The 23284-nt window shown below is 58.3% G+C and overlaps 2 protein-coding genes across 3 annotated transcripts in view; one reads left to right on the forward strand and one right to left on the reverse strand.

Moving 5' to 3' along the window:
* Positions 1–17009, forward strand: part of B4GALNT3 (beta-1,4-N-acetyl-galactosaminyltransferase 3) — a 97735-nt gene extending 80726 nt beyond the window's left edge. Inside the window, exons 4-20 of one of the 2 annotated variants that reach the window (XM_018048652.1) lie at positions 669–764; positions 1162–1252; positions 1621–1721; positions 2064–2131; positions 3510–3588; positions 3703–3769; positions 5538–5681; positions 6576–6685; positions 7403–7503; positions 7715–7776; positions 8321–9125; positions 10720–11039; positions 11737–11890; positions 12099–12171; positions 12529–12682; positions 13261–13387; positions 14957–17009. In XM_018048652.1, the coding sequence (XP_017904141.1) occupies positions 669–764; positions 1162–1252; positions 1621–1721; positions 2064–2131; positions 3510–3588; positions 3703–3769; positions 5538–5681; positions 6576–6685; positions 7403–7503; positions 7715–7776; positions 8321–9125; positions 10720–11039; positions 11737–11890; positions 12099–12171; positions 12529–12682; positions 13261–13387; positions 14957–15065 (2661 nt within the window). In that variant the 3' untranslated portion in view covers positions 15066–17009. The remainder of the gene's footprint in view (positions 1–668; positions 765–1161; positions 1253–1620; positions 1722–2063; positions 2132–3509; positions 3589–3702; positions 3770–5537; positions 5682–6575; positions 6686–7402; positions 7504–7714; positions 7777–8320; positions 9126–10719; positions 11040–11736; positions 11891–12098; positions 12172–12528; positions 12683–13260; positions 13388–14956) is intronic. The other variant, XM_018048653.1, reaches the window with a different exon arrangement.
* Positions 18004–23284, reverse strand: part of NINJ2 (ninjurin 2) — a 71484-nt gene continuing 66203 nt past the window's right edge. The window contains exons 2-4 of the mRNA XM_005681001.3: positions 19437–19668; positions 18801–18976; positions 18004–18370 (exon numbers count right to left, since the gene is read on the reverse strand). Coding sequence (XP_005681058.2) covers positions 18819–18976; positions 19437–19668 — 390 coding nt within the window. The 3' untranslated portion in view covers positions 18004–18370; positions 18801–18818. The remainder of the gene's footprint in view (positions 18371–18800; positions 18977–19436; positions 19669–23284) is intronic.

The raw sequence follows: 23284 nt of genomic DNA on the forward strand, positions 1-23284 counted from the left end.
CCGGCCCCCAGCCTAGGAGGGGAGGGGACCTGTTCGCTCTTACTTTCCCTTGGCTGCCCCTGAGCCCCAGGCACCTGAGCAGTGGTCCATGAGAGGCTCTGACTCTCAGGAGAGCCAGCCTCAGGACCCTCTGCCAGCTGAAGGGGCAGCTCAAAGACCAGGGGGTGAGGTTTCATCCAGGCCAGCAGCTTTCCTCTTTTGAGACTAAAGGTGTGCGTGCGTGCTAAGCCGCTTCAGTCGTCTCCGACTCCACCCGGCTCCTCTGTCTGTGGGATTCTCCAGGCAAGAATACTGGAGTGGGTTGCCATGTCCTTCTCCACGAGACCAAAGGGAAGGGGGGCAAACCGGCTGAAACCCAGCCTGGGGCCTCCCTCCCACCACTCTGTCCTGCCTGTAACCCCCCTGCCTGGGGGATGCAGACCAGCCCCCTTCCCATGTGGGAATAGCCGGGAGTGTATGTGTGTGTGTGTGCATGTACATGCATGTGTGCATCTGCGTGTGAACACGTGCAAGGCCAGAAAAAACAGACCAGGCCTCGGGGTCAGGCCATGCAGCCACGGGGCTGAGGATGGGAAAGGGGCCAGCGTGGACCGTGACCTTGAACAGTGAGGCGCTGGGCTGGGCAGGCCAGGCCTCTGTCTCACACTCACTCCTCCCCATCCCCGCAGTTCCGCGGCCGTGTCAACCTGCACGTGTTTGAGGACTGGTGTGGCAGCTCCGTCCAGCAGCTGCGGAGGAACCTCCACTTCCCCCTGTACCCCCACGTGAGTGCCTCCCGCCCCCTCCCGCCCCGCTCCTGGCTCTCACCAGTCCTCTCCCCCCGCAACTTCTGCCTCGCTCCTCTTCCTTGCTTTTTCTGGTTCATCTCCTTTCCTTTATCCCATGGACGCCCTTCATCTGCCCACACTATCTCCCTTGTTCCCTCCTGAGAAATCCTGTCCATTTCCCTACCTTCCTCATGGCTCACTATATGGTTCCCCAGGGGCCACCACATCCAGTTGCGCGGTTGTGTACTGTTCAAGGTCTGAATAAAGAAGCACGTGGGAGCCTGTACCCGGTTCTACCTGCCTCCCTCCCATTGTCCCACCAGCCCTGAGCAGACCCATCGCTTCACTTTCCTCTTCCCTCCCCGGGTAATGATCCCCCGCTTTCCCGGCACAGATCCGCACAACCCTAAGGAAGCTGGCTGTGTCTCCCAAGTGGACCAACTATGGCCTCCGCATCTTTGGCTATCTGCACCCCTTCATGGATGGTGAGGCCAGCCCCACATCCTGCCTTTCCCCTTCCTGTCTGAGTTCTCGGGGCGCCTAGGCATGTCGCCTGCCCTGGGCTGGCTGGACTGTTAGCCCACTTTTAGGGGAGCAGGGTTTGGACGTGGTGAGGCCTCATGCATGCCCCCAGGTGGCCACTTCACAACCTGATTTGCAGGGTCTGAAACTAGCTTACCCCTCTCTGTAAGTGTCCCCCTATCCACGGAGTCTCCCAGGTGTAGAAACCCCTGCTTTACAAAGCGGGCAGGCTGGCACAAGGCCCCACAGAGAATTTAGTCTCTGAGACATGAGTGCCCCCTAGGGGAAGTCTCGTCCTGCCCTCACCTGGGAAACCACCCCCCATGCCCAGGGGAGATCCAGTTTGCCATCGCTGCCGACGACAACGCAGAATTCTGGCTGAGCCGGGACGACCAGGTCTCCGGCCTGCAGCTGCTGGCCAGCGTGGGCAAGGTAGGGTCTGCTCAGCCCCACAGGCCCTCCCATCCCCCCAGGAGCCAGGTCACACGCCTCCATCAGGACACTCTTACAGAGGGATGGACAAGATGTGGGAGAGAACAGACCTGGAGAAGACTCAGGTCTAGGCCACACCCATCCTGGTCCTGGTGCCGGGAATCGTGTGGCTTCTCAGGTTGCATTGTGGGGAGCACTTTGAGGAAAGAGAGTTGCTTCTCAAGTGGTCCCGAGCCCCCTCCCATCCCTAAGCATCTCCCCTCCCTGCTCCTCCCACCTCCCTCCTTTCTCCTTGTCTCCTCACTCATCACTCCCACCCTCCCCCTCTCCCCACACCTCCAGACCGGAAAAGAGTGGACTGCCCCTGGAGAGTTTACGAAATTCCGGAGTCAGATTTCGAAGCCGGTCAGGTGAGTATGGGTCATGATGAGCAGCAGATCCCCCAACCTCCTTCCCAAACGGAGGCAGGCTGGGAGCTGGGCCCCAGGCGGACCCCTCTGCCACCCAACCCCCCGTCACAGAGGTCCAGCAACCCAGGGCCCCCTGCATTTCAGGAGAATGACAGAGACCTTCTGGACCATCTTTCTTCACTTTACAGATGAAGACCCGAGGCCCAGAGAGGGCTGTGACTTTATGAGAGTCACACAGATATTGAGTGGCACTCAGGGCTGGGAAACAGAACAGGTCTCCTTTCTCTCTGCCCGTTTTCTCCATCTCTGGATAGATCTGCAGCTGTGCAGCCCAGAGTCCCGCTGCGCTTTCTGTGCTGCACAAAATTCTGGATGGCGGGGACCCCTCGGCAGGCTAGAGGGAAGGCCCGTAGTGGCTGGGGCGGGAACTAACGCAGCCTCAGAGCGCCACCTGGTGGTATGCACACACATATGCATGCACACACACGGGCGAGAACACTTGTGGGCTTGATGGTTCCTGGAGTGGCTGGGGCGGAAACTAGCCCAGCCTCAGAGCGCCACCTGGTGGTACACATGCACGCACATGCATGTACACACACCCACAGCCACCCACCACCCATCCAGGAGAACATGTGTGGGCTTGATGGTGCCCGTGCTGGTGTTGGTGGTGAAACAGGCCAGCTCGCACAAAGCACTGGCTTTGCCAGCCCCAGTGGTCGCCACTGCCCATGTGGCTCAGGGGAGAAACTGAGAACCGGGGCTGAGGCCCAACTGCCTGGGTCCAAATCCCAGTGGGGCCACTTATTACCTGGTGACTTTGGGCAAATCACCCAAGATTTCTGCACCTCAGCATTCTTATCTACAAACAGGGGTTAAGTGAGTTCGAATGTATAAAGCACTTAGCCTGGGCTCCCCAGGTGGCTCAGGGATGAAGAGTCCACCTACCAAAGCACAGAAGACTCAGGTTCGATCCCTGGGTTGGGAAGATCCCTTGAAGTAGGAAATGGCAAACTTCTCCAGTATTCTTGCCTGGAAAATCCTGTGGACAGAGGAGCCTGGCGGGCTACAGTCTATAGGGTTGCAGAGTCAGACAGAATTAAGTGTGCACACACACACACATGCATTTGGTGCTCACACATAGGAACAGCTCTCTGAGGATTAGCACTGTTATTTCACGTGTCTCCCTGAGTGTTCTGGGAGGTTTGCGCTGTCATTATCCCATCTCACGGGAGGGAAAACTGAGGCTGCCCCGTCAGTAAGTGGTGATGGGGATTGTGATCCAGACACTCAGCGGCAGGTCTGAGGGACTGGGGCAAGGAGGGAGGGACCGGGGTTGTGTGGTGCTGGGAGGCAGCCCCTGTGCCGTCTCTCCCGCCAGCCTGGCAGCTGCCCGCCGGTACTACTTCGAGGTGCTGCACAAGCAGAACGACCAGGGCACCGACCATGTGGAGGTCGCAGTGAGTGCTCGCTGTCCCCTCGGCACCCACCTGGCCGCCCCTCTGCCTGCTCCCTCGAACCTTGTTCCCAATCAGCCACCTCCGAGCCTTCACATCCTCCCTCCCCTCTTACAGTGGCGGCGGAATGCCCCCAGGGCCAAGTTCAGCATTATCGACTCTGCTTCCCTGTCCCTCTTCACAAGTGAGTGTCCTGCCCAGCCTGGAGATGAGGCCAGGTGGGCCAGCCTGCCGGGCTCTGCCTGCTGGGGGGCCTGGCATGCGGAGGCCAGAACCCCACATGTGAAGGGTGTGGGATGAGGAGCAGAGGCCAGAGGAGCACCATGGTCAGAGGTCCTGAGCCCTCGGGGGTCCGTGACCTGGGAGGACTCTCTGCATGCTCTCGGAGTCCTTGCCCCAGAACAGTGCCCATCCACCCCCACACAGCATTGTCTGCATGATTCCAAGGCGCTCCAGAAACTGTGAGGCTCAGTCCAGGTGAAAAAAACTTCAGAGGGCAGCCAGGCCCCTACTTTGCAGGTGAGCCGCCATGGTTCTTGCACAGCCGTGGCCAGGGGAGAGAAAGCGTGCTGACCTGCTTTCTGGCTGCAGCCCGTGGACTCTCTGATCACACTCATCATGGCTTGTGATTTCCTGTCTGGAGGCCCCACAGAGCAGTCTCCACCGGCGGGTATAGCCCGCGTGGGCCCAGGTGTAGGAGGAGCGGGCGCAGCGGAGGCCCTAGCAGGAAGGCAAGGCGGGTCTGGAGGAGCCCAGGAGATGGCGGGCAGTGTGTGTGGAGGGCAGGAGGAAGTAAGAAATGGCACGTTTGACTCACAGAAGAGGGTGGTCATGGGGAAGAGATAAGGTGGGTGAGGGGAGGCTGCTAGCGACCAAGCAAGAGGCCACAAGGTCAGAGCAGGAGGGCCAGAAGAAGGGAGAGTTGGAATCAGTGTGAACCAAGAATAAAGAAGCCCGCAGCAAATTCAGGTAGAAAACCTATAAGATGGGCCAGACATTGCTAGCCTCTAGCATAGAAGGAAAACTCTGTGGGCCAAGGCAATTGAACCCTCAGGCAGAGAGCAAACACCCCCGGAGGCCGGAGGGAGGTGCTGAGCCTCAGGGTGCCCTGCTCACCTGGGCATGGGCTTAGGCCTGCTGGGGAGCCTGAGGCAGACACCCTGCATTCACACTCAGCTTTGCCAGCCTGTCTGCTGTGTGATTTCAGGCACAAGACTTTGCTTCCATTCGCCTGAGTTCTTTGTCTGTAAAGTAGGGATCATGCTGTACTTAAGTCACAGCGGTGACGAAGATTAAAATGGTTGATATTTGTCAGACACTCGGAACAGTGTCTGGCTTATTACATAGAAAGTGCTTTTCACGTATTTGTTAAGCTGAATGTACTTCTAAGGACAGATTTCTAGCAGATGGCAGGAAAGCATTTTGAGCAGGAGGTGGCTTTTTCCAGTTCACGCAGAACTGTGGTGTGTACCAGCCATGGGACTGGTGGGGGAGTCCAGGGGAGAGAAACAGCTGAAGCCACAGGTTTTGGGGGCACAGCTTTGGGGGGCAGGGATTGGGCACATCCTATACAGTACCTGATGGCTGTATGTTCCCTGATGGCTCCAGCAGGTAAGGAATACACCTGCAATGCAGGGAACACAGGGGACGCAGGTTCAGTCCCTGGGTCGGGAAGATTCCCTGGCAGAGGAAATGACAACCCACTCCAGTAGTCTGGCCTGGAGAATCCCATAGACCGAGGAGCCTGGAGGGCTATAGTCCAAAGGATTGTGGCGTCAGACACAACTGATCAACTAAACACACACACACACAGACTGTACCAGGTTGTGGGGCGGCTGGTCCTGGAGCCTTGACCTGGCCCCTTCCCAGCCCCTCGAGAAGGCAGGGGCCTGGCTTCTGGGCTGGCTTCTCTGGGAGTCACGGCTGTCCTGCTCTTTCTTCCCTGGGCCCAGATGAGACCCTCCTGAGGATGGACGAGGTGGACCACATCCCGCAGACAGCAGCCAGCCATGTGCGCCCCCCAGACCCCCTTCCCACTGACGAACAACCACCTGCCGACATGCTGCGGCCCGACCCTCGGGACACTCTCTACAGAGGTAAGACCTCGCCACGCACTTGACCTCTGGCCTGGGGATGTACTGCCAAGCCCGTGGTGTCAGGGAGGAGACTCGGGAGGCTTCTATCCTGCACAGTGTCCCCAAACCAGAGGCTTTTTGCTTTCACATATGTGTAATAAAACACATGTACAGAACAGTGCAGAAATACAGACGGACCGCTTCACAGTCGTACCGATCATTACAGAGCAAACGTGTCAGGACAAGAAGCAGAGCCAGAATCCAGACAGGCCCCTGCAGTTGCAGGTATCAGCTTCTCACTGGACTCTAGCTCTTGTCTAGTGAGAGAAGCGTGTCCCTACTAAGGCATTGGGGCCTTAAACTGTCAGGGGCATTTACATTTTAAAAGTTGACGTGGACTTCCCTGAGGGTCCAGTGGCTAAGACGCCTCGCTCCCAGTGCAGGGGGCCCAGGTTTCATCCCTGCTTGAGGAACTAGATCCCACACGCCACAACTAAATAGTTCACATGCTGCAGCTAAGACCCAGAGCAGCCAAATAAATACTATAAAATAAAACTTAAAAGATGACATGTCCCCTTCCCCCCACCCCCACGCCCCTCCATGACAAGTGGAAGGAAATTCGGTTACTGACGCTGTACTCGGGTGAGGCTTTGTGGCCTCTTGGAAGTTTCGAAACCTGTTTTGAGACTGGCCGTGTACAGTGATCCCAGCGCTCTACTGTGCCTTGAGCTGGGGTCTGTGTCCAAGCTCCTTGTCTCCAAGGTGCCCTGTGAATGCCACCCCCACCCTTGAGGGGGGGCCAGCTTGGTTTAGCAGCCTCAACCACCGGATGTGGACTCTCTCATGAGCAAAGACAGACACGTGCAGGCTCCAGGCTGCAGCCCGCAGCCCTCAGCCACCTCCTTCCACCTCCAGTGCCTCTGATCCCCAAGGCTCAGCTCCGACACGTCCTGCCTGACTGCCCCTACAAGCCCAGCTACCTGGTGGACGGGCTCCCTCTGCAGCGCTACCAGGGACTCCGGTTTGTAAGTCTCGCCTGGGCGACAGGGGCTGGAATGGGAGGGGCTGGCTGAGGCTGACCCCTTCCTCCCCACGCCACACCCCAGAGGCCCTGGGCCCGGAGAACTGGGACTCCACTGTGCCCAGCCTTCTCACGCCACACCGCTGGTATTCCGCGGGTGCCCATCCTGGGCGGGCAGCCCTGCAGAGCCTGGTGCTGTGCAGTGTGTGGCCTGGCCAAGGCCTCCTACCCTCTACCCAAGGGCAGTGGTATTTGTTAAACTATAGACGAGGTGCTGGGGAGGTGAACTGTGGAGGGACTCAGCTTTAGAGAACCCAGAGCCTGTGTGGAGGCTGAGAGGTGGGGTGATGCTGGGCTCCTGGGCCCAGAGATGATGGCGGGGGAGACTGGAGGCAAGACAGAGGGCCCGGGGCAGCTGCGGGGCAGGGTTGAAAGGGTTTTGGTGGCCGTGGCCTAGAGCTGTGTTTGAAGTGGGTCAAAAAGCAGTGTAGGGAGTAGCGGGGTTTGGTCCTGGGGTGCTGTCGGCCGGAAAGGCCACAGGAGGAGAGGTGGGTGGTCTCGGCTGCAGCTGGATGAGCTGGGGCAGGAGATGGGAAGTGGGCACCAGGGAGCCCGGCTCGGGGGCACGTGCCACCCAGGTGCCAGGAGGGGATGTAAAGAGTGGCCGGAATCCAGATGCTTGGTCCACAGCAGCCCCGTGCCTTCCTCCTGCACCCACCAGATTCACCTGTCCTTTGTTTACCCTAATGACTACACTCGCCTGAGCCACATGGAGACCCAGAATAAGTGCTTCTACCAGGAAAACGCCTACTACCAAGACAGGTGAGGCACTGAGTCGGGGGAGCCAGGAGAGCTCCCTGGACCAAGGAGGCTATGAGGGCACTCCACCGGGGGCCTTGGCTTTTCCTGGGCGCTTCACACACGCATGCGCGTGCACACACATATATGTACACACATGCACACACGCTCACACCCCTCTCCCCCGTACCCCCAGTCAGCTGTGACCTCAGAGCTCCCCTCCTCCCCACTGCAGGCTCAGCTTTCAAGACTACATCAAGATTGACCAGCCTCAGAAGCAGGGCCCAGAGCAGCCAGGTAGAGTGATGGCCGAGCCTCTGGGCCAGGCTGGAGGGTGACAGTCCAGACTGGGCCAGAACCACCCCCAGGAGCTTAGAATGCAAACCCTGCAGCCCCTTTCCCAGGCCTAAGAGATGGGGAGCAGCCCTTCGCCCCCTTAACTTCCAAGACACAAGTGGGGATGTTTCGAAAGTGAGGTGGTCCAGAGGAGGAGATTCAGGGCCCTGGCGGACATGCCCTGAAGGCCCGAGGGCCTTGCCTGCCCTGCACTTAGGAAACTGCCCTACAGAAGCACTGTCCTCCCACGGCCTCTCACTTTGCAGGGCTGGGGCCTGACCCCGGCCATCCGCTGGGCCCCTGCTAGCACTTTTTCAATCCGTCATGTCACCACCCTTGACAACAACGCTTTATACCGATGGAGACCCTGGGTTAGTTGAGGCTGAGTAACTCACCCTGGGTCTTGCTGGGGACCTTTGCCCATCTCACCTCCCTGGTCCTCAGCTGTCTTCTGGGTCTTGTTGGGGAGAGGTTGAAAAGCCCATGTGAGGGATGGTTTTAACAGCAGGTCTCGAGGATGGCCTTCTAGAAGAATCCCAGTATGGAGATGCGGCAGAGGATACCCCTGCCCCTGATGGCCAGAATGCCCGGATGCCAGTGGGGAAGACAGGACCCCCCACAGCTCCTGGGCAGGATGCCCCTGACCGCCGCCTCCAAAACCTGCGGAGACTCCTGGCTCGGGCCCAGGAGGGCCTGGCAGCACCCCCTTCCTGGCAGAACTCCACAGCTTCCCTCCCCATGAGGCCCAGCACCGCCACTGCCCAGCCAGCAGACAAGAAGGCAAGGAAGCCCAGCCTCGAGCCCTACCAGGCTCCGCAGCATCCTGACAAGTGGCCCCCAGAACCCCTGGCCGGGCGCTCACCACCAGCGAAGAGGCCCAGGCCCTCTGGTGCCAGTCCCGGGAAGATGCTCGGGCGGTCTCAGTGGCTGAACCAGGTCGAGTCGTACATCGCAGAGCAGAGAAGGGGCGATAGGATGGAGCCTCCAGACCCCAGGGTGGGCTGGCCCGAGCAGCAGGATGTGGTGGTGGCAGTAGCCGGCCAAGAAGGACAAACGGAGGGTGAGGTCGAGGGGGAGGATGAGGGGGAGGACGAGGAGGATGTGAGCGAGGTGTTGGAGTACCTGTCCATGTTCGACCCGGTGGTGAACTGGGAGCAGACCTTCAGCGCCCACGACCTGGACTTCCAAGCGCTGCGGACGGACTGGATCGACCTGAGCTGTAACACGTCGGGCAACCTGCTGCTTCCGGAGCAGGAGGCACTCGAGGTCACGCGGGTCTTCCTGAAGAAGCTCAACCAGAGGATCCGGGGGTAAGGTAAAGGGCTCTTGGGCCGGGCGGGGAGGGGCGCCTCGGAGGATGCATGCCTTCAGGTCTTGGTCCCACCATTGGGCAAGGTCTGAAACCCTCAGGGCCTGGCCCTGGGCATGGGCTGAGCTCTGGGAACGTGCTCGTGCAAGGAGCCGGTAAAGAGGTGGAACTAGCAAAACTGGCTCTAAAAAGACACCCTGAGACCCCAGATGTGGGCTGGAAGGGCGGCGGCAGAAGGCACGACTGAGTGCTGGTTTTTTTTTCATTCATTCGTTTGTTTTCAACCCACTGATATTTTTCTAATTGAGATAAAAGGAATATATCATTTAATTCACCATTTAGGAGTGTACAGTTGAGTAGTTTTTAAGTATATTTAGAATGTTGTGCAGCCACCACCCCTATCTGGTTCTAGAATGTTTTCCTCACTTTTAAAAGAAATCCGGTTAGCAGTTTACCTCCTTCCTCCCAGGCTCTGGCAACCACTGCTCTGCTTGTTCCCTGTAGATTTACCTACGTCAGACATTTCACGTGTGTCTGGCGTCTGCCACTTAGCAGGTGCTTCCAAGGCGCGTGCCCCTTGTAGAGTGTATCAGTGCCTCATTTCTTTACGTCATATTCCGCTGTCTGGGCAGACTACATGTCTGTTTATTCATCAGCTGATGGACATTTGGGTTGTCTCCACCTTTTGCTCTTAAGAATGATGCTGCTATGAACATTCATGTACCGGGTATTTGCGTGACCCTGTTTTCAGTTCTTCTGGGTAAGTTCCTTGGGATTGAATGGCTGGGTCATAGAGTAACTCTAGGTTTAACATTTTGAGGAGCTGCCAACTCTTTTGCAAATCATCTGTACCATTTTACGTTCTCATCAGCGGTGTATAAAGGCTCCAGTTTCTCCATAATCTCACCAATTCTAATTTTGCTTTTTTTGCAAATAGCCACGCTAGTGGATGTGGAGTGGTATTGCACGGTGGTTTTGATTTCATTTCCCTTGTGAGTAGTGACGTCAGGCCAACCAGTCAGCATTTCCAATCGTCTGTCGTGTCTCTTCTTTTAAAATTATTCTTTTATTAGCCATATGTGTTTTTTAAAGTTCATTTATTTTTAGGCTGTGCTGGGTCTCTGTTGCTGTCTAGGTGTGGCATGCGGACTCAGTCGCTGTGGCACACAGGCTCAAGAGCTGGGGTACATGGGCTTAGTTGCTCTGCGGTGTGTGAGATCTTTCAGGACTAGGGATCGAACTCACATCCCCAGCATGGGCAGGCAGATTCTTAACCACTGGACCACCAGGGAAGTCCCCATTGTGTCTTTTGCACTGTTGACTGAACAGAGCTGTGTAGTAATGAGGGTTAGTTTCTGAAGGAATCTCTTCACTATGACTCATGCCTCCACCTTACATGCTGAATACTTAGGGTCTTAGAGCTCTAAGAGACTAGCTCATCCATCTCTATGGATCCTTTCTTTAAAGATGATGGCAGTGCTCACTGGATGGGTAAGCATCATATGAGCATGTTAACAAGCCGCAAAGCTGGGCAAAGCCCGGGGTCTCCTGACGCATGGGGTGGAGTGACAGAAGCCTCCCACCCTTTCTTCCAGGAGGTACCAGCTTCAGCGCATTGTGAATGTAGAGAAGCGGCAGGACCACCTCCGTGGGGGCCGCTACCTCCTGGAGCTCGAGCTCCTGGAGCAAGGCCAGCGCCTGGTGCGGCTCTCGGAGTTTGTGTCCACGCGTGGCTGGCAGGGCGCTGATGCAATGAGCGGGAAGGAGGCTGAGGCCCTGAACCTGCAGGGCCTGGTGTGGAGCCCGCATGACTTCCAGAGGCATGTCCCAGGTGCCCGGGCCCCGGAGCCCAAGCTGTGCTGGCCCCAGGGCTTCTCCTGGAACCACCGCGCCGTGGTCCACTTCATCGTGCCGGGTGAGCCTCCCGCTGCCTAGGTGCCCTCAGCTGACCAGAGGCCTCGTGAGATAGCAAGCACCTGGTCTCTGCCCCCTGACGTGATCTCACAGAACCTGGGGGAAAGACCACCGTGGGAAACTGGGGCTCACGGGAGCAAAGTAACCGGTCTCAGGTGACCTGGGCTGTCAGGGCAGGAGCTGAGAAGGACGGCTGACCGGCAGCTCTTCCTGTGGAACCTGTATGCAGGGTTGGGAATGAACAATGGGCCAGAGCTGCTGGCCTGGGGCAGTGAGACAGGGAGGGGCTTGGGGAATGGGCTGGCTGGTTTTCATAATGAGAGAGGGAGAAGGGAGCCAGTCACTGGAGTAGAACTGGTTAGAGGGGGTCAGACAGGAAGTGCAGGGTGATCTTGGGATGGACAGCTGGTGGGTTGGACTGTAAGGGCCCAGGAGGGTTACTATGAGAGCAGATGACAAGCTCCAGCTCCAGGCTTTCCGCAGGGCCCTGCCTGGGAGGCAGTGCAGGGAGGGGTTGGAGAGGCCCCCGTAGAAGGAGCTTTCCCGCTGCCCTCCGACCCCCACTGCCCTGCTAACCTTACTCGTAGCCACATTGCCCTAAGCAAAGGTCCAATGGGACTCCTGACCACGCAGGACCTGGGAGTAAAGAAGCACTCCTTTGCATTGCTCCACTTCTTTCTCCCCACCCCGCTGGGCAGTGAAGAACCAGGCACGCTGGGTGCAGCAATTCATCAGAGACATGGAGACCCTGTCCCGGGTCACCAGCGACCCGCACTTCAATATCATCATCACCGACTATAGCAGCGAAGACATGGACGTCGAGATGGCCCTAAAACAGTCCAAGCTGCGGAGGTGAGGGTGTTCCCGGTGGGGTACAGCCTGAGCAACCTTTTAAAGTCCTATCGGTGCCCTGATTCCCAGTCTAGCTTTTCCCAGAGGATTCACCCACCCAGAGTCCCATCCCAGCAGCCTGCATCACCTTTGTGCTGCCCGCCAGCTTCCTCCTGGGGCCATCACAGCTGGGTCCTGAGGCTCAACCTCTCTTTTGCTCTCCCTGCAGCTACCAGTACATGAAGCTAAGGGGGAATTTCGAACGCTCGGCTGGACTCCAGGCTGGTGTGGATCTGGTGAAGGTAAGCAGCCTGAGAGGGGCCTGGGAGACGACAAAGGCTGGTGAAGAGACCCTCAGATGGCCAGCTCCTCGGGGAGGAAGGCGCAAGACACATGGTTCTCTGAGCTACTCTGCAGGGCCAGGGCCAGGGTGGGAGCATTTGTCCAGAGTCCCCAGCATCCACGAAGACAGTCAGGGTTCCCTCTCTGATCACGAGAATTGTGCCCCAATGCCCAGGGCCGTGGAAATAGGTCCAGCACTTTGTTTCACGCAAGCTTGTTGGTCACTGAAATGGGAGAGAGCCAGAGGATGGTCCTAGAGTGTCCTGGGCTCCTCACCCTGGTCTAGGGGGACTGCTGATGCCCCCATCTGTCCCCAGGACCCGCACAGCATCATCTTCCTCTGCGACCTCCACATCCACTTCCCAGCTGGCATCATCGACACCATCCGGAAGCATTGCGTGGAGGGCAAGATGGCTTTCGCCCCCATGGTCATGAGGCTGCACTGCGGGGCCACCCCCCAGTGGCCCGAGGGTGAGCCTGCCCTGGGCTCGGGAGGGTAGGAAAGACCTCTATGCCTTGGTGCTTAACCCAGAGCTGGAGACGTCCTGTCTACCGAGGCAGCACCCCTTCTCCATCCCTTCCTCTTCCCCATCTCCGCTCACCTGGCAGCCCTGCTCACCTGGGCAGACCACGAAGTGGCCCAGGGCTGAGCTGAGGGCAGCAGCAGCAAGGCTGAACACTTCCTGTGTTTTCCTCTTCATTTGTTCGTCAGACATTTACCAGGCACTTACTATGTGCCAGACTGTGTGCCCGCTCAGGATGCAGAGATGAGAGGTTTCCTGCATGGAGAGGGAGCCAGGCATGGCTGCACCCTCGGGGGCTGCTGTTGGCAGAGCCTCCTGGGAGCCTGTCACCAGCCCTTGGTCCCTCCCTGGGGGACTGCTGCCTTCTCTGGACCCAGAAACTTAGCTCAGAGGGCTTTCCCCACAAACAGGAAAAGGGGTCATTCAGATGAGAGTCTTCCGCCTCCCAGAAAAGGCTCTAGGGGTGCAACTCTGGAGCCCCCTCCTGGCCTGGGTTCAGTTCTCCTGGGGCTTGTCTGTCTGCAGGCTACTGGGAGGTGAACGGATTCGGGCTGCTAGGCATCTACAAGTCAGACCTGGACAGGATCGGCGGCATGAACACCAAGGAGTTCCGAGACCGCTGGGGTGGAGAGGACTGGGAGCTGCTGGACAGGTGACTGGGGAGGAGCCTGGGGCAGGGGCGGGGCTAGAGGCCCCCAGGTCCAGCCCCCTTGGCCCCACTGGCTTGGATTCCTTTCTTCACTGATACTGAGCTATTGGAGGGGATCCTGCCTCTGCCTGTGTGGCAGGGCAGGCGTGGAGGGTGCTTGGCAGACGGTTAGGGAAGGGCACAGACTCTGAGCTGCAAGGGTGTGAATGGTAATGTTGTCCACCAGGCACCCCCTTGCCCACCTGGGAGAACACAGCTGGGGAGGAGGCTGGAGTTTGGGGGCTTGAAGAGAGTCAACACGGGTCAGCATAAGAGCCAGTGTGGACTGTTGGAAGCATCGAGTATCCAGGAGGCTCTGGGTCCCTGGAGCCCCGGGAGAAGGGAGTGCTGGGAAGGAGGACAGGCTGGCAGGACGCAGGGAGAGGGCGTTTCAGAGCGTGTGTGTGGGTGGTGAGCAACCGGGAGGCTTAGTCTGAGATTCCGCCTCAAAATTCCTCAGGAAATTTGCCACCAAGGGGAGGAGGGGGAAAGTGGATGACACCTTGAGATTTGAGCTTTAGGGGTGAGGGTGAAGGAGAGAGAGGAGGAGAATCCAAGAGAGAAAGGATGTAATTGCTAAAGCAGCACCCAGAGGAGGCAGATGGGGCAAGGTCAGGGGCCCTAGGGGTAGGGGACCCTGGCGAGGAAGAGACACTCTTCTCCCTGAAAGACTGGACACCTCCCCACCGCCTAGTCACTGGGCACCTGACTGGGCAGGCGATGGACATCCTCCACCGCCTTCTTAGTGGACATCCTCCACTCCCCAGACTCTGGGAGGAACGTGTGGTCATCTCTGTTTTCCAGATTAGAAAACTACACCTCAAGGAGAAGTTAACGACTTGCCCCAAATCTCTCAGCTGTAACTGTCTTGAAAACCCGATCTGAAAACTTGAAAATCGGATCTGTTTGATTTTTCCCTAGAGGGCAGGCAGGCAGGCAGGAAGGAAGGAAGGTGACAATACTAAGAGGATTTAAGGTGCAAACGAGGGCCGGTGAGGGAGCTTGTGTTAGATAACACAGCTCCCATAAAGCTCCACAGCCAGACCCCAAAGCAGAGAGAAGCCTGGTGTTACCTCCACCCCTGGGGGAAAGCAGACCTCCACAGTTCTGCCTCCTCTGAGGCCCAGGGAGTAAGAAACTGCTCCAAATTCCAGTTATTGCCACCTGCTGGGAGCACAGGCCTCCCAACAGGCTATGAGTGTGGGAAGGATAAGGGGGTAGGAGCTGGGACAAGGTCTGCTTCCCAACTCCCCCTCTCTCCATCAGATAGGGCGGAGGGACCCCTGCCGGCCGACCTCCAGGTGTGCTGAGCACTTGCGCCCTTCTTCACTGATCTCACCGCATCCACCGCTGTATCCATTTATCCTTTGCAGGGAGAGAGGCTCTGAGACACGGCCCAGGCCGTTTGGCTCTCTGCCCCACCCCTGCCCCATGGGAAGCAGCCAGGGCCTGGTGGGGCCGTGGCAGGCGGGCTGGCCCTCTCCCCACTGCCCTTGGTGCTTCTGTGGCTCATCCCGCCGTCCTCCCACCCAGGATCCTTCAAGCCGGCCTGGAAGTGGAGCGTCTCTCCCTCCGAAACTTCTTCCATCACTTCCATTCCAAGCGGGGCATGTGGAACCGCCGCCAGATGAAGATGCCGTAACCCCAGCGTGGTGGGGGGCGCCCGCTGGACCGATGGCTTCCGGCACCTGGACTGCGGTGGCCCGGCCAGTGCCCGCTCGCTGCCAGAGCGGGAAGGGAGGGCAGCAGAGGCCATGGTGGGCCTAAGCAGCCTCCGAGTCGGTACCCACTGCCCCGGCAGCCATCCTCCGCCTCTGGGCCTCCGGGGCCAGGAGACGAGACAGAGATGGCAGAGTTCTCAGGAAGGGCAGTGGGACCAGGTCGAGGGGGTGAGCCCAGCCTGGCCACACCGCACTGACCGGGAGGTGCCTTCCAGTGCCCACTCGGGGCTCCTAGGGGGTAGCGACCATGGACTGGAAGCTCTTCTACTGGATGGATTTTATTGGGGGTTTACTCTTTTTTTTAACAGAAAACCAAAACCACACATGTCCAGACCCAGCATAGACTGTGAGGGGGGCGGAGTTGTGCATTTATAGGAAGGGCACTCCCTCCCTGCATACCTCAGACCCATGGGTGCGTCCCTGGGCCCTGGACCAGGCAACTGGGGAGCTGGCCCCATGTGGAGCAGTTCGCAGCTGCCCTGCAGGTCCTTGCCTCCGGGACACACATACCTTCCAGGTAGCTGACCGACAGCTGGCCGCCGATCAGGGCATTAACCTCACCCTCCAGCCGCACTGACTCCAGACTGACTGGAAGCACAGAGTGGACCAACTCCTCCCAGTGCCTCAGGGGGTTGGGGGCCAGGGAACCAATGGGGGTGGTGGTCTCCTGGCTCCCCGGTGGAGGGCGGACATGCTGCACAGGCGAGGGGCGGGGGATGCCAGGGGCGAGAAGCCCCCTTCTGTCCCAGCCACCTGTGAGCCGGGCCTTGGGGACCACAAGAAGCCGAGCGGGGAAAGGATGAGGGGAGGGGTGAGGTCCAGGGGGAGGGATGAGAAGGGAAGCGGGAAGCCTGGGAAGCCTGAGTCCTCGCAGCCCAGCCCCTTCCTGCCGCCCGGTAGGGAGGAAGAGGAGAAAGACCCTCTGAACTGGGGAATGGAAGGGAGGCCTGGAGGGGAAGGTCTGGGGAGGTGAGGCGAGGATGTCGTTCCGTCCACAGAGCGGGAGCAGGACTGAAAAGTGAAGCAGTTTCAGGGAGCACAGCCCTCGGCCTCTGGGGCCTGGGGCACCCTTTCTGTCACCTAGATCGCATCGCACACTTCTCTTGCACTAATGATCCCAGGCGCCTCTAGACTGGGGATGTTTCTACTGCTGCTGCCTTCTGCGCTGCTCTTACTCACCACTGGTGCCCTGGACGCGGCCTCACAAACCCCAGCGTCTGTGAGGAAGGGCCCAGAGCAGGTTCGGCGGGGCCCGGGAGGCCAGTCCGCTGGGCCCAGACTCGGTGTCATGATGGAGTCCAGGTCTTGGCGTGTGGAACTGCAGGGTCTGCCTGGTGGGCCCCGCGGTCACCCAGAGCATGAATTTGGCCTACAGGAGAATGGAGCCCCGCAAGAACCTTCTGGAGGTTGACGAGAACCCCTGCCTCCCACCTGAAAAATCAGGAAGGTCATAATAGATTGTGGCTTGTGGATGCTCGATCTGCCCTCAGGCTATGGCCTTTTATGGTCCTGGCTCACGCGCTGTGCTTTCCGGGAAGGACTGTAGGGAGTAGATGAGAACTGCGGCTGCCTGGGCGGCCAGGTTTCTTCCTGGGGCTACTTTTATCACTGAGCGTTGCCCAGCAAGGCCTGAGTCCACCCGGATGGTCCTCCTGCTTCACTCCTCCTGAGGACAGGTGTCTGCCCAGCCTCCTCTCCCCAGCCTGCTACCCCCTCTGCCCCAGCCAGTGCCTTGCATTCTGTGTTTGTTACCTCCACACCATCTGCCTTAATGGAGGGGGCCTGGCATGGCCCCTACTCGGTAGGGAAATGTGTAGGGTGCGGGGAGGGAAAGCGTTAAATACAGCATCTTCTCAGAAAACAAAATGCCCTTGTGTTTTCCTATTGCCCATCAAGGTGGGAGAGGGCTGGGCAGAGGACCCAGGCTCACGTGGCCATCTCTAAGCTCTGAGGCCTCCAGTGGACATGCCAAGGACTCTCCATATCACCCTTCATCACCTGTATGTCTGTGTGTCGGCGGGGGGGGGGCGGGGGGAGGCGGGCGCGCAGCCTTCCCTGCAGTGTGGCTTACTCAGGAGGGGGACCACGAGATTAGTGCTGAGGAACATTTCCTGTGCAATAGATTCATGCAGGTTGGAACTTTCAGTTGAGAAAGGCTGGTGGACACAGGAAGGTTGGGTGAGGAGCTGAGGTGTGGCTTATTCTAAGAGAGCGGACAATCGAAAAGCATCTCTGTTTGAGCTGGGCGTGCCCTGCTGATACGTTACAGTACAAAGGTACCATCCTGGTCATATCTGATGTAGGCAGAGATTGAAATTAGTTTGTATTCCTTAAGCACATGCCCAAGAGAGGGTGCTGCTGTGAAAGCTGGGGTGGCCAATTTGTTGTTAGTCGCTCAGTCCAACTCTTTGCAACCCCATGGATTGTAGCCTGCCAGGCTCCTCTGTCGAAGGGATTCTCCAGGTAAGAGTACTGGAGTGGGTTGCCATGCCCTTCTCCAGGGGATCTTCCTGACCCAGGGATAGAACCCTGGTCCCCTGCATTGCAGGCAGATTCTTTACTGTCTGAGCCACCAGGGAAGCCCAGAGGCAGCCAATTGGAGGTTCTCAAAAAGCATCCAGAGGAGACTGGTCTGCTGCTAATGCAGCAGATGGTAATTACCCTAGGCACTCAGGCAGGGAAACCTGACTCAGAGCAGAACCCACAGGAGAGGGAGTGACTTAAAAGCCTTTTCCCCCTCCAGGCTTGGGGTTGCTCCTTTGAGCCATTTCCAGGACACAGATAGAGACAACCACCCCCCCACCCCCACCCCCGGGTACTTGAGCCTTCACAATTGAAGACACAAAGATTGACTCATAGTGGATCTGCAGAAAGCTTTATGGAGAGAAATTATTCCATCCTACAGAAAAGAGAAAACAGGCTGGGGCAGAGGGAAGGAACAGGGTGGGGTCAGAAGCAGAGTCCTTAAGCTGGGCAGACCCAGCCTTCCGTAGGCACACCCGAGGCCCAGGAGACAGGTGGGTGGTACTCGAGTCTGAGCTCAGGACTCCAGGCCGAGATGACTCCGCTTAAGCCCGGAGAAGAGCCCATCTTTGTTCCAGTGCCAAGGGTAGGAAGCAGGAGTGTCTACACTGCCCTCCGAGTCTAGGAGCTCTCCCTGAAGCTGTTTGCTGTGCCCTTCAGCCTGGCAGATCAAGGTGGAGAGAAGCAGTTCCAGGCCCAGCACCTGTAGGGAAAGCAAAGAGATGAAGAGAAGGGCCAGGCCAGACCAGACCAGCGCCTCGGGCCCAAGTGTCACACAATTGCCCTGGTGCCTTCCCAGGGTGCAGCTGCGGGTTCGGATCGGAACCTAAAGCAGGGCCTGAGGCTCTGTGCTGCCGGCTGGCACCCCGTGGTCCTGTTGACTCTGTCAAGGACAACACCCGCGTCTCCCTCTTCCCCCACTAACCGCAGCCTCCACCCTCCCAGGCTGCAGAGAAGCTCAGCCTAGGAAGAGAGAGCACAGAGGTCTTTGGTGAGTCCCAGCCCATGCTCTGCTCCAGGACCTCATCCCTGCCCCAGGTCTGCATTCTTCCCCTCTGCCTGGCGAGCATCTCTCTCAGCCCAAACCCACAGAGGTGAGAAGGGCCACCTGTGTACCTCTCATCTTCCCTCACCTGGGCTCCAGGCTGTGTTCAGAGAGGGGTCTCAGCAGCCAGGAGCCCAATCTCATGTGCCCCGAAGGCTGTGATGAAGATGTTGATGATGACAGTGATAAAGATCAAGGCAGTGGCCGCGTTGTTAAGCTGGTTGAGACGCAACTGCTTTTCCACCTCATTAAGGTTCAGTAGAGCTGTGAAGAGGGAGAAGCAAATGATGGTCTGGGAGTGGGGAGATGACAGCCTGGAGCCTCCCCCACCATAGCCCCTCAGAGATCAGGAGTTGGTGGCCATTGTGCTGAAATGCCTTCTCCCTCACTGACCACGTGGGGTGTTCACGTGGTACTCAATAGAGCCGATTTTGGAAACTTACATTGGATCTTCTCAGAGTGGGGAATGCACGCTCTAGGAATGCGGCTACAAGTTAGTGAGCACAGTCATTTAGCAGGTATTGTACTGGCTACTGGATGGGATGCTAGGAGGTAGGTCAGGGTGCCTGCCTGCACTGCGTCGTTGTTACTTGGGCACTTGAAGGTGCACACGGCTAACAGCAGGTTAGTGTATGACTGTGCAAACTCACAGTATGACAGGGAGGCATTCAGGACTTTTCTTCCCACCCACCCCCGAGGCCAGCTCCAGGCCCGGGCTCCTCACCCATGACCACGAGGAGGATTCCGATGACCACCTGCAGGAGCAGAGAGATGCTAAGGAGGGTGACGAGGGCGAAGTAGTGATAGGAGGATGGACCCCGATCTAGCACCGCTTTCAGCTGCACAGCGTTGGACATGAAGAGCGACATGTCCAGCAAGCCCTCCGCCAGGCTCTTCTTGGTGGCATAACGGTTCAGGTTGATGGGCGGGCTCCTCCCTGGGCTGGGGCTCCCAGGCTGTTGGGGACAAAATACAGGCTTACCTGGGAGGCTCCAGAAGGGAAGTGGTTGAGAAGCTGGGAAGGGGTGTGCTGAGTCACTTCAGTTTTGTCTGACTCTTTGTGACCCCATGGACTTAAGCCCCCCAGGATCCTCTGTCCATGGGATTCTCCAGGCAAGAATACTGGAATGGGTTGCTAATCCCTTCTTTAGGGGATCTTCTCAACCCAGGGATGGAACCCGAGTCTTCTGCATTGGCAGGTGGGTTCTTTACCACGATTGCCACCTCTGTTTCCCCTGAAGGGAGAGCATTGCAGAAGACAGGACGAGGAGTTCTGAGGCTGAGTGGAAAAGGAAAAGGCATCTCTCCTCCCAGAATGATGTGGGCCCCAAGGCGGGGTGCAGAGCGCCACAGATGGAACAGGAGCTGCGTGCTCTTGGGTTCTGCTCCAACTCGACCTCGTGGGGACCCCTGGAGCCGCAGCCTTGCTCCGGCACACACCCCAGCGGTCACACCCGGTCCATCATACATACACGTCTGTGAGCATGCATCTCTGCACACAGGAGTACAGGCTGGTCAAAAGCTCTTCATTTGTTTGTTATTACTTTTTAGCTAGAATTTATTGATGCATAATTTACATTTGATTTGCTTTTGAAATATTAAGATGAAGTTTTATTCTCATGAAGCCACTTACTCTGAGAGAGGGTCACAAGCAGGGCTGTGGGGGCAGGGGGCAAACTGAATGCTGCAGGCAACCTGCAGTTTTTGAGGCGATTCATTTAGGATGGCGCTGGGGATGGATGCATGGCCTAATGAGGGCCCAGAGCAGGGAGACATGTTGAAAGGTTCTGGTCCCACAGGGCACCATTGCCCGGAGTCCACATGGTGGCGCTCGGGTCCGAAGGAGCAGCTTGGGCAAGAGGGGTGTGGGCGCTGAGGGGTGGGGTACAGGTTGGTGTTTCTCCCTGAGGAATCCACTGACAAGTCAGGGTTGGTGTGAAACCTGGACTCACGGAGGCTAGGATGGGAGTCTGTTCACAGGTCTGCCTTGGCTGACCTGCTGCTACTGCTGCTAAGTCACTTCAGTCGTGTCCGACTCTGTGCGACCCCATAGACAGCAGCCCACCAGGCTCTGCCGTCCCTGGGATTCCCCAGGCAAGAGCACTGGAGTGGGCTGCCATTTCCTTCTCCGATGCATGAAAGTGAAAAGTGAAAGTGAAGTCGCTCAGTCGTGTACGACCCTCAGCGACCCCATGGACTGCAGCCTTCCAGGCTCTTCTGTCCATGGGATTTTCCAGGCAAGAGAACTGGAGTGGGGTGCCATTGCCTTCTCCGTTGGCTGACCTAAAACCCACCAAAGCTGTGAAATAAGGGTTGAAATGACTCAATGCTGACTTGGGTGGGCCAGTCACCCTGCAAGGTGGGGACTGTGGTTAGAGGACAGACGGCTGAGAGACTCGGGGAGGCGCTGCCTAGCAAGGGGTCCCTGTAACAGTCGTGTCTGACTCTTCGCGACCCCATGTACCAGGCTTCTCCGCCACATGGGATTTTCCAGACAAGAGTATTGGAGTGGGTTGCCATTTCCTTCTTCAGGGGATCTTCGCGACCCAGGGACTGAACCCAGGTCTCCCACATTGCGGGCGGATGCTTTACCTTCTGAGCCCCTGGGGAATCCCCAAAAGCAGGGGAAGGGTTTTCTTAAATTCCTCTGGACGATTTAGATGCAGCTTTGCCCTGAGGCAGAGGGATGGCTGAAATGACCAGAGGGGGCCCTCCCTATGGCCTGAGGATCCGATTAGATGAACCCCCGAATTCTGATGGATGCCCCTCTTTTGTTGACAGCCAGGAGCCCAGGAGCGACCCCCTCCCACCCTAGTCCCCCGCTTCGCCAGAAGTGCGGCCCCTGGGCCAGGACGGCCGCAGGGCGCGCGCCTGCCTCGAGCGCTGGGCCTTTAAGGCCGGGCGTCCCGGGAACAAAGGCCCGGCCTGCGCGCACCGGCCTGAGTCACTTCAGTTCCTCTGCCCGCGCCCGCGCCCGCGCCCTCCCCGCCCGGCCCGGCCCGGCCCCTCCTTGCCCCTCCTGCGCCCAGGGGTCTGAGGAGCCGGCGCGGTGGGCGCGGGCCGCCGGTGGCACCCGTAGTTGTCCGGGTCCTCTGGGCGGGGGCCGGGGCCTAGACGCCCCACCGCCCCCACCCCCCGGCTCTGGGCCTCCCACTTTGGGCCTCAGTTTCCACACCCCCAAACGGGGGGTTAATGCCATTCGGGAGGCGTCCGAGTGAGACGGAAAGAGATCTGAGCCTCGTTTCTCCCATCTGAGGTCGGTCTCACAGGGACCCCCGGCCCTCAGCGTCTGTCTCAGCCCCCCTCACCTCCGCCCTCGCGCCCGCACTGTTCCTCCAGGACAGCGGGGCGGGGGGGCAGACCCCGGGGCCCTCCTTAGAGATGCGCGGCCCGCAGCCTGCCCACCGCGCCGGCTGAGCACCCAGGCCGGCCCTGCTGACACGCAGTGGGCGCCCGGCGCTCTGGGCGGCAAGGGCACGTGGGTGTGACCCCGCAGACCCCGCCCCGGGCCGCGGGCGCCCCACGCCGCCGGGCGCGCACTCTTCCTCGCCCTGCCCTCGGTCCGTTTCAGACTGCCCTGTCCCCAGCCGGCTCGCCAAGTCCAGCTCCCCAGGCTGGTGGGGGTTCCAACTCTTGAAGCCGTGCACTGCTCCATTGTTCCGCCAGACGGTTATTTATCCCTTCATCCTTGCTGGCCTGTATTTTTGTTTCTTGAGGAAAATTGGGTTGGATAGGAAAGGAATGCCTTTTTGAGCAGAAAAGTAAACACAGTTTTGCAGCTGTTTATTGACTCATTTGAAAGGACCCTGATGCTGGGTAGGCTTCCCTCACAGCTCAGTTGGTAAACAATCTGCCTGCAATGCCAGGGACCTGGGTTCAATTCCTGGGTTGGGAAGACCCCCTGAAGAAGGAAATGGCAATCCACTCCAGTATTCTTGCCTAGAGAATCCCATGGACAGAGGAGCCTGGCAGGCTACAGTCCATGGGGTCGCAAGAGTCGGACACGACTTAGCAACTAAACCACCACCACACCTGATGCTGGGAAAGATTGAAGGTTGGAGAAGAAGGGGAGGACAGAGGATGAGATGGTTGGATGGCATCACCAACTCGATGGACATGAATTTGAGTAAATTCCAGGAGTTGGTGATGGACAGGGAGGCCTGGCATGCTGCAGTCCATGGGGTCGCAAAGAGTTAGACATGACTGAGGTACTGAACTGAACTGATAGACAGTAAGTTCAGTGGGGGCCACCCTCTTCAAGAGATCATTCTGCACTTTCTTGGAAACGAGGTTACAGGGGTGTTCTCCCAAGGGGGTAAGTAACTGTCCTACCAAAAAGCCATGGGATGCCCTGCTCAGAGAGTTTAGGACCTGGAGCCCGCCTGCTGGGCCCTGAGAGGAGGAGAAGGCCTGGTGGGAAGGCCAGGAGAGGAGGATTTGTGACAGCTGGTGGGAACCACAGGAGGCAGGCTAGGTCCAAATCCCGCTTCGGTGACAAGCTCGGTATTCCCATCACCCAGCTCCCTTTCTCATCTGCGAGATGAGGGAGGCAGGATGGATGATTTCTTATGT

Source organism: Capra hircus, chromosome 5 (genome assembly GCF_001704415.2).
Source record: "Capra hircus breed San Clemente chromosome 5, ASM170441v1, whole genome shotgun sequence".
Classification (NCBI taxonomy): Eukaryota; Metazoa; Chordata; class Mammalia; order Artiodactyla; family Bovidae; genus Capra; species Capra hircus.